Consider the following 10,894-nt stretch of genomic DNA (forward strand, 5'->3'; position numbering starts at 1 on the left):
CTTCTCACTCCATTTGGTGCTTGGCTGAGTTCTTTATCTCTTCATTTGATGTTTTAGGGTTTCAGGATTGTTGTATTCTCTGTTTGACTTAGTTTTTCAGATCTTTGCTGTGGAGGGACGGCGTGGTGCTTCTGCCTAGAGCGTCATTTTGCCGGAACTCCTCTCGCGTACATTTTTAAAAAATTTTTGTCTATCCTAGTGGGAGTGAAGTGGTGTCTCATTGTGGTTTTGATTTGGCTAATTTCATTGAGCAACTTTTCATGTGTTTGGTGACCATTTCAATGTCCTCTTTGGTGAAATGTCTATTCAGGTTCTTTGCCCATTTTATGATTGGGTTATTTGTCTTTTTGTTGTTGTCGAAGTTTACAGTATAGTTTTTCTACTTACTAGAAACTGAAAAGCCAAAGTTTGAGGAAGTGAAAGCATGCTCCATTCCCTTGATAAATTTGTCGCCTTGTAGCTGTAAGCATGTTCCTCTGACCCCTACACTGGTCACTAATCTGAGACTCCCCTCAAAAACATGGTCCTCCCAAGTCCATACTACTGCATTGAAAACTAGGTTTGTTTTGGAACAGAGCCCTCACAGCTTTCAGACACAAAATTTTCTTTTAATATGTTTTTCTTCTAACAATTGTCATATTCTCAGGTATGTCCTCTCTAGTACATAGTTGAGGAACAAATCTTTATCAAATTTGATTGTTCTAGGAGTCTTCGTGCTAGAAAAAACTGAGTTGACATTATGGAACTGTTCTGGGGCTATAGTATTGCTGTATTAAAAGGGATGCATAGTGTTATTAATTTGGAGCTTGTAGCCTTTTAAAAGACAACAGACAAGCTAGAACGTGAATGATCTTTTTTTAAATGTATACTAGCGAGTGATAGGTAGTCCTTTCTAACTTTATTCTAACGTCATTAAAAACAGAATGATGGTAATTTTTAGTGTAGTTTTTGTGAGCCTGACGTTTTAAGTGTAAAAGGATTTCTGAGAATGGAAGCAATGTTAAAAACAATACTAGAGATTTATTATTCGATCATACAATTTACAAATCAGACAACACACAGCATGAAACTGGGTGTTGTACTTAAGATGAGGCAATATGAAGTTTTTATAGTCCAAGGAACAAAGAAAGCCAGGGAGTTCCAAGGGGTTTCAATGAGTCTTTCAGATATTCATTAAAATGTCTCTTGAAATTCTTTCTTCCTCAGAATTGTGTTTAGCTAAGAAGACAAATGACACAGGTCTGAAGGGTCAATGCCTGCTGACGCCAGCTTGTCTGGAATGTAGAGCTATTCTAAGAGGGCTCATTACCCGCAAACTTAAAGAAACAAGCTAGTTATTATCTCTAAGGTTTGGGTTACTTATTATCTTAAACATTTGCTTTCTAAGCCCAGGTTTCGCCATGTTCTCCGTAGTTGGCAGAAATGTTGTCCTCAGTTTCCACATTTTGTTTTAGTCTCCACATAGATTTCTAGTCTCCACAAAGGTTCAGAATGACTGAGTAATTTGATTATGTCAAGTGTAATAATAAAACACCTCTTACAAGTTATCCAAACAGGAAGTTAATATGCTCCAAGACTTGTTGAGAGATTCTGAAAAATGTAGTAAAAGCATTGGGGAACTGGGGAGCGACGTTTGAAGAGAGCCAAGACCAAATCTGTTCTTAGTAATCTACAAATCTTAATGTGAGCATGCAGTACATGTGTTGGTCCCAGGAAGGGGAGGTGGGGGTTGGCGTGCAGACTAGTGTGGTGTTTCCTGAAGCCATTGCCACCTGGAAGGGGGAGAGAAATAGCCAGTAACTATAAAAAGTAGGGAAAAGAATTATCTGCAAGATTTAGGAAAAGAGTTGAAGAATACACAATTTTCTATGACAGGGCACACTGGGTAATATTGTTAGCTAACATTTACTGATTACTATGTGCTAGGCATTAACCTGAATGCTTAGCACATATGATTCTTAGAACCATGTAAAACTGCTTTCCAAGATGTTAGCAGCTAGTCACATATGGCGTTTTAAATTTACATTTAAGTCAATAAAGATTAAATAAAATTAAAAATTCAGTTCCTCAGTTGCACTAGCCACATTTCAAGTGCTCAGTAGCCACATGTGGCTAATGGCTACCATTTGGACAGTGCAGAATAGAACATTTCCACAGGCACAGAAAATTCTATTGGACAATGCTACTGTAAGATGTGTACTATTAAGCATTAATTATAGATGAAGAAACTGAGGCACAGACAGTTTGAGTAGTGTACCCAAGGTCTCATAGCTAGTAAGGAACAGAACCAAGGTTCAAATCCAGTCTAGCTCCAGAAGTTTGCTCTGTTGCCACTATGCTATTCTGCTTAGAAAGCAATTTCTTAATAAAACACTGTCATGCTCTGACAATTTTATATTAACAAATGCCCTTATTGCTAAAACAAGAAAGGATTATACCCTAGAGAAATAAGAGCTGTGACATGGCTAGAAATGCACACTCATGTTCATTGCAGCATTATTCAAATAGCAAAAAGATGGAAACAACCTAAGTACCCGTCAACAGATGAATGGATAAACAAACTGTGGTACATACACACAGTGGAATACTATGCAACAGTAAAGAATAAGACAAATCAGTGAAACATCTCACAACATGGATGAATTTGGAGGACATTATGCCAAATGAAATAAGCCAGTCACAAAAGGACAAATACTGTATGAGACCACTATTATAAGAAAAAAACAAGAAAAGGTTTACACACAGAAAAAAAAAATCTTTAATGGTTACCAGGAAAGGGAGGGGGAGGGAGTGCAAATTACTAAGTAGATAGAAGATACATGGTAACATTTGTGAAGGGAAAGGCAGTGTACTATATGGGGGAAGTCAGCACAACATGACAAAGGCAAAGGAAGACACTGAAAGGAACACAAGAACAAAGGGCACCTATGGCAATTACTATAACACAATCCTGCAACAACAGTATTAAACAATAATTTAAAAAGGGATACATGGGTAGATAGGTATGCTAAAGACGCATGGGATGGCATAGGGAGCACACCTGCGGATATAGGTTAGGGTATGGATATCTCTACAAACATATTTGTAGATGTTGCATGTATACTATTGTAGACAATAGAACACACAAAGGGCACAGTCATGGAAACTTCTTATGCATAACTGAACACCTCCCGGGATGAAGATACTAGGCTTGAAGGCTGAGGACCATAGACTCACGACATCTACGTCAATTGGCCTAACATTGCATAAAAACAATGTTTTACATCCTACTTGGGTGAGTAGCGTCTGGGGTCTTAAAAGCTTGCAAGCAGCCATCCAAGATACAACTAGTGGTCTCTTTCCATACAGAGTAAAGGAGAGTGAAGACAACCAAAGATTCAAGGGAGCAATTAGTCCAAAGGACTACCAGACCATATGCATCACAGCCTACAAGACCACGAGACAGGAAGAACTAGATGGTGCCAAGCTACCTCTACCGACTGCTTTGACCGGGATCACAGTAGAGGGTCCTAGACAGAGCGGGAGAAAAATGTAGAACAAAAAATCAAATTCATAAAAAAAGACCAGACTTACTGGCCTGATAGAGACTGGAGGAACCACCAAGACTATGGCCCTAAGTCACCCCTCTGACTTGGAACTGCAGCCATTCCCGGAAACCAACTTCCTGCGAAGCAATAGACAGGCCTATAAAATAGATAACACCTGAAAAGAATGTGCTCCATAGAACAAGCAATCGTATGAGACCAAAAGGGCAACATTTGCCCAAAAGTAAAGATGAGAAGGCAGGAAGGGGTAGGAAAACCAGACGAAAGGAAACGGGGAACCTGGGGTGGAAATGGGGAGAGTGTTAACACCGTACAACCAATGTTATGGCACACTTTGTGTACAATTTGTTGAATGGGAAACTAATTTGTTCTGTAAACTTTCACCTAGAACATGATAAATTTTTTTTTAAAAACAGGAAGATAAGAAGAAATACATAATTCAATAAAAGTATAAATCTGTTAATATAATATTTGAAACAGTTGGGGAAATGTCAGCCTTGTTATCCTAAATCCTGTAATGGGCAAGCTCTTTGAGTTGATTGATGACCTCACCTGAATTTTATCTCTTTGACTACGTCCCTTCAACTATATTGAAATAACCTGAGTTTCTTCCCTATTTCCTTTTCAATTGTCTTTCTTTGAATCCTTACTCTCCAGAATTATCGGATTTACCATAAGTCATTCATATTTTGGGGGTTCTTAAATGAAAGTGTCAGTTCTCTACCCTTATGTATCTTCTCTGAAACATCTCTAGGAAGTCTTGAGATTCTCTGAAGTCTTTGTCATTGGCTGGGAATCACTGTAGTAGAGGGCTCTGAATTCCAGGAAAAGATGTGAGCGGTCTAGCCCAGAGAACGTTTACATCTTTATTCTGTGAGTACTGCATCATTTGAGAAGAAAAAGACTGATTTGTTTTTTCACCCTTTGCTTCCAAATGATGTAATCCTTCCAAATGATGTGCCTGTAAAAAACATTTCATCTCTTTCAAAACATCAGTGGTATATGAAATGGAAGAGGAGATAGAGCTCTTTCATTCAGTCATGTGTTTATTGAGGTTTTATTGAATACATCGTTGTACAAAGCACTAGGTTCTGGAGATATAAAGATAAATAAGACTCCTCTCAGCTTTCAAAAAGTTGCAGTCTTGAGAGAGGCGGCAGCATAGATTTTTCTACTAAACTGAGGTAATTATTAAAAGTATTCCTGGGGCTCTGTGGGAACACACTTAGAGGGCACTATACCCAGTAAGGAACCCTGGTGGCGCAGTGGTTAAGAGCTGTGGCTGCTAACGAAAAGGTTGGCAGTTCAAATCCACCAGCCGCACCTTGGAAACCCTATGGGCAGTTCTACTCTGTCCTGTAGGGTCACTGTGAGTTGGAATCGACTCGACCGCAGCGGGTTTTTTTTTTTTTTAATTTTTTTAATACCCAGTAGGGATGCCATCTTAGAGCAGGAGTTAATTGAATTTTGGGTAACAGGACACTTTGGGAATCTGATAAAAGCTAAAGATATTTATGATGGAAGTGGTTGTGAGATTAAAGGGATATTATAATGGTGTTTTTCCTGATGATTTAGGGATTGTACTCCAGGCCTGTTGCTGCCCCAAGGAGAAAGGCCCTGACTGAAATGTATGCACAAAGAAAGTTCAAACCAGAGCACTTTGGGCATTAAAAAGGGGCCTAGAATAATTTAAATCATAGGATTTTGAAATACTTAATGATTGAAAAATTATTTTTATTACATTGTTAAACCTATACGATAGTTAAGATAGTATACTCAAGACCCTTTAGAAATAAAATTTGTTCTGAAAATTAAAATAGTGTATCCATGCACTTTAAAGCAAACAAAAACTTCCTTAAATTGATTATCTGAATTATTTTGCCTTTTGAGGGACCCTGGGCAGCCTTTTGAGTTTTTAATTCAATCAGCTTGCTTTCTCTACATCAGTAGCTCTCAAAGTGTGGTCCTGGGACCAACAGCAGCAGCATCTTACATTGTTAGAAATGCAAATCCTAGGACCCCACTCCACACCTACTGAGTCAGAAGCTGAGGGTGGGGCCTGCAATCTGTGTTCAGTTAGCCTTCCAGATAATTCCACTGCTCTACACCAGTAATTCTCAGCCACAGCCAGAGGTCTAATTGGGAGGAGGGCATATGCCCTGGGCACACCTTGAGGTGGGGCACCAATTAACAGTTTCTATTGGCCACACAGTTTCCATCGCCAGCTGTGAGAGATCATTCAGTAATTTAACATTAATTGCCCTAGGTTCTATTTTCCGTAGTTAGGCCCCTGGCCACAGCTGTACCTAAGAATCCCCTTAAACCAGTTGCCATTGAGTTGATTCCGACTGGTGAACCCATGTGTGTTAGAGTGGAACTGTGCTCCATAAGGCTTTCAATGGCTGTGAACTTTCAGAAATAGATCACTAGGCTTTTCTTTCGAGGCACCTCTGAATGGATTCAAACTGCCAACCTTTCAGTTAGTAGCCGAGCACGTAATTGTTTGCGCCACCGGGGGACTCCTAGGGCCTCTTAATCTTTCTTTGATCCTAAGCTTCACCTCCAAAGATTCTGCTTCATTTGGCATAGCTTAGGCGTTGGCATTAGCTTAAGAGCTCCCCGGGTGATTCTGATGCACAGTCAGGGTTGAGAACCACTGCTTAACAAAAGCTGCAAATAAGTTTGACTATTTCAGGGAACACAGGTACATAGATTTTTCTTTGTCAGTGGCATTTTTTTCTTAACGATGTGATATGCCAGGGCCTCTCAAACTTTTATGTGCATACAAATCACCTGGGGAGGTTGTTCAACTGTAGATTCAGATTCAGTAGTTCTGGAGTGGGTACTGAGGTGATACTGCTAGTCCATGGACCGCACTTTGAGAGGCAAGGTGATAAACAGCCCTCTGGCATTGTCGAGGCTTTTATGTTGGGAAAATTCAAGTTTTCAAAAATAGCCCTTGTTAAACCAAAAAGTCCTCACAGTCTGATGTGTTTTCTGGATGGATAAATAGAAGGTATTTTTTGTGTATGTATCTTTGCTAGCATGGTGCATCCATTTTGCACAAAAGTATTGCCCTGCATTATCAGTGTTCCAACATCTTTGGTAATGAAAGTAAAAGTAAAAGATACATAAGCTTACTTTTACTTTCTCTTTGACATTTTCCAACTTAAGTTATCCCCCATGACTTATGTTCATAATCATTGTGGAAGAGTATCTTTAATTCCTAAAAATGAAAAATTACTCTGAAACATGGAGAAGTGATGATTGTATGATTGTAATGACACCTGTTATCCATTAGGACTTAAACAGAAAGAAAATCCAATTCAAAACAAATTTACCAGTGAAGGAGACATAATGGTTATTGTTATTGTAACAGGTGGGAAGTGTTCAAGCTTGAGTCCTTTTGATTCAGCAGCTCAGCAGGCTATCAAGTATGGTCTCAGCTTCATTCTAACATTGGCTCCCCACATGGTACATGTCTTAGGCTGGATTCTCTAGAGAAGCAAAACCAGTAAAGTATATAAATATATATATATAGATAGATAGATTTATATCAAGGAAACAGCTCACGTGATTGTAGAGGCTAAAATGTCCCAAGTCCATGGATCAGGGTAGAGGCCTCTCCCAGAAGCTGGCGAACCCAGGATCGGCAGATCAGAGAGCAGGGCCCCTGCTCACAGGCTGTGAAGGTTGACGAATTCCAAGATCAGCAGGCAAGACCGCAAGGTTTCTCCTGATTCACGTAGCTGTAGGGGCTGGTGAACCCAAGATCGGAAGGTTGGGGAGCAGGACTCTTGCTCGCAGGCTGTGAAGATCGACTAATCCCAAGATCAACAGATAAGCTGCTAGCTCAAGTCCCAAGAACCAGAGGTGAGATGACAAGAGGCAGCCGCTGGATCCAGAACAAGCCAAAAACCTTGGCAAGGCAAGCAGGAAGGAAGTAGCCGGCAGAGGGCGGAGAGATGAAGGCTGAAGGGGGCGGTGAGCTGCTACAGGCCCCACCCCCGCCGGTACTACTCAAAAGATTTCATCATGGGGGTGAATCACATATCAGATTTCAACAGGGAAGTGATCACAACATTATACAACTGCCAAAACACTGAGAATCATGGCCTAGCCAGGTTGACATACAATCTTAACCATCACAGTACAGAAGGGGTGCAACACTTCCAGGGTACACACTTGCACACCACTCCATGTAGAAGGGGAGAGCTAACTGAAGCATGAGGAACCTTCTTTTCCAAAGGAAAATCTACCCTCATGTCTTATTGCCCCACATTCAGTGACAATCAATCCTGAACTAATATGCCTGTGGCCATTTGAATACCATATGTTGATTGACTTAGGCCTGGATTATGAGAGGGAGACTTTTTATGATTTACTGTTTACTGCTATTTAAATTTTTTACAAAGCCATTTATTATCCATTAAATTAGTTTTAAAAAAAACAACAACAGGTGTATCGTAGACGAAGGAGGATAGGCCATTCAAAAGGCAACAAATAAAACAGCATCACAATCACAGCGGACTATAAGCAGATGATAGTGTTAAAGTATAAGATTCTCTTATTCCTTCCTCCTACATATCTTTTAATTTTATCAAGTTTTCTTTATCTTCATTGCTACCATACTCCATGCTACCATTATTTCTTACCTGGACAATTTAAGCATTTTCCCAACTTATCTCCTCATTCTTACTCTTGTTTTCTTCCAGTCCTGTCTCCAGATAGCCACAATGATCTTGTCAAAGCACAAATTTGCTTACTTCTCTACTGATGAAAATCCATCATTTGTCCATTGTTCCAGTGTTCATTCAATGGCTTCCCACTACTTTTAGGATAAATATCAAAACCCTTATGTGGTATACAAGGTATGGCATCATCTAGCCTATGTCATGAGCTCGCTAGGATTGCACGCCTCATCCCTGTGGGTTCTAGTCACAGACATCCCATCAGTTCTTCAAGCACAGCATTTTGCTTCTTCCCTCAAACTGCACATTCTATTCCCATTGCCTATACTGCTCTCATTCCAACCCTACTTTTCTCCCATTCACCTAGTTCAATGCCCATTCATCCTTCAGATTTCAGCTTATAATTCACTTTCTAATGGAAACCTCTGACCCTCCAAGATGAGGTCAAGTCCCCCCGGTATACATTTATGTAATACTCTATACTTCTTTCCACTGATCATAATTATAATTTAATAGCTAACAATAATTATAGATAGGTACTATAATTGACCCCAATTTGAAGTCATGGCTGTGACTTCAAAATGTAGAACCCTCAGTACTCAAACTGCTTTATGGACAGAGCACATTTTTTATCTTTATCATTTTTGTGTCCCACCTAGCTTAGTGCTCGAACATAAAGCAGTTGCTGTCGAGTCAATTCCAACTCATGGTGACCTTGTGTGTCAGAGTAGAACTGTGCCTATAGCGTTTTGAATGACTGGTTTTTTGGAAGTAGATTGCCAGTTCTTTCTTTTGAAGCATCTCTGGGTGAACTTGAACCACCAACTTTTTGGTTAGCAGCCAAGTGCATTAACTGTTCTGCACCACCTAGAGACTCCCGCATAGTAGGTGCTTAACTAATATTGTAATTTCTTTTTTGAAAAAGAAAACATTAATGAATGAAGTGTAGTTTTAAGAAATTATTCAAGTAAGGGGTCAACATCAGAGTGGGGGGGAATGTGTGATTTCCATATCACCTCAAGGAGCTTGTACTTGATTCTGTAATCAGTGGTTCACAGACTTTTTAATCACGTGGGTAGGTGTAATTTTTAAAATTGGGGATATCAGCATAGCATTGACAACTTTTTTGTTTTGCCAGGTAAGGACATCAAAAAGCAGCAAACTTGCCACCATTATTTCATAAAGCAAAGAATGTATTGATACTAAATGCATAATCATAGAATACAGGTAGTCCCTGACTTACAACGTATTTGAGTTATGATGAAACACATTTACGACCGTCTGTTTCTTTTTACATCTTATCATTAGTAATATGTACTACATACAGTGTTGCAGTGCATAATTTGCTGATGTTATCATTCTCAGATGTTCAATGTTATGATTTATAAAGATACTGATAATTAAAGGCAATAATGAAAACTAAAAAAAAAATGAGGCATTCGACTTATGTCAGAACCAACTTACAACGGAGTCATCTGAACAGAACCCCGTCATAAGTCGGGAACTACCTGTACAGAATAATCATTTAAATCAAATAAATTTGGTTATGTGGAAAAATCATATTGTTTTTATTTTTCCTTAGTCTCATTATGCAACACACCAGTGGAAACGTATGGAATGGCATTAACCAGTGGATCAATGTTTAGGAACCGTAGATGGGAAGTTTTGAAGGATTTTATGGTGGCAAGTGACGTAATCAAATTTTTATTTTACGTAAATGACTTTGTCAGCTCTTTGGCAGATGGATTATAAGAGACACAGTTGATGCAGGAAAAGCAATGGGGAGATTGCTAGAGTGGTCTAGGCGAGAGATGGTAAAGTATTGATTTAAATTAGCAAAGGTAAAGATGAAGAAATGTAATGCAGAGATATTTAGGATATGTGGTCAACCAGACTTAGTTTTTAATTTATTCATTGTTCTTAAAAGGTGATGGGAATCAGAATCACCTGCAGAATTGAATATGTGTGTTTGTGTGCACACACACATACATACATATGCCTACCCTTGCCCTAGACCTCCTGAACCAGAATTGTCAAGGGTAGGGCCTGGCTATTAGTATTTTTAAAAGCTACACGCGGGATTCTGATGCTCAGAGGAAGAATTAGCAGTCAAGGATGACTCCAGGTTTCTATTTTGGATTAATTGGGAGAATTCAGAGAGAAAAGTAATTTGAACTTCAATGGATCTATCCCAGTTTGTGAAAATAGTTTTTCATTAAGTGGGCTGAACCCAATGGAGAGCAATTTTCTTTCCCTACACTCAAAACAGTATTTCTGACACATCCCTGTAGCTTTTCCAGTACTTTTAGGTAATGAAGAGCAATCTCATTTTCAGATATTGACAAACTCAATCTGTTATCTTCAGAAGGAAACTATACAAGAAAGAAAAATCCTATTTACATTAACAAAAAAGGACTCTTAACAAGAAATGTGCAAGACTTGAATGAAAACATTTAAATATTACTAAGAGATCCAAAAGAAGACTTTTAAAAAATAATAATGCGTCAAAGGAGAACCTACAGACTGGGAAAAAATTTTTGGACAGTACAAATCAGACAAAGGTCTAATCTCCATAATCTACAAGAAAATCCAACACCTTTACAACAAAAAGACAAACAATCCTATTAAAAACTGGGCAAAGGAAATGAACAGACACTT

General features: G+C 39.0%; 1 protein-coding gene across 5 annotated transcripts in view; it reads left to right on the forward strand.

Moving 5' to 3' along the window:
- Positions 1-10,894, forward strand: part of FANCB (FA complementation group B) — a 345,837-nt gene that overhangs the window by 41,949 nt on the left and 292,994 nt on the right. The window contains exon 10 of one of the 5 annotated variants that reach the window (XM_023740694.1): positions 10,602-10,672. The exons of the other annotated variants lie outside the window; for them this stretch is intronic. Coding sequence (XP_023596462.1) covers positions 10,602-10,658 — 57 coding nt within the window. The 3' untranslated portion in view covers positions 10,659-10,672. Of the gene's footprint in view, positions 1-10,601; positions 10,673-10,894 lie in introns of those variants that run through there. 5 annotated transcript variants of the gene reach the window in all.

Source organism: Trichechus manatus, unplaced genomic scaffold (genome assembly GCF_000243295.1).
Source record: "Trichechus manatus latirostris isolate Lorelei unplaced genomic scaffold, TriManLat1.0 scaffold00162, whole genome shotgun sequence".
NCBI lineage: Eukaryota > Metazoa > Chordata > Mammalia > Sirenia > Trichechidae > Trichechus > Trichechus manatus.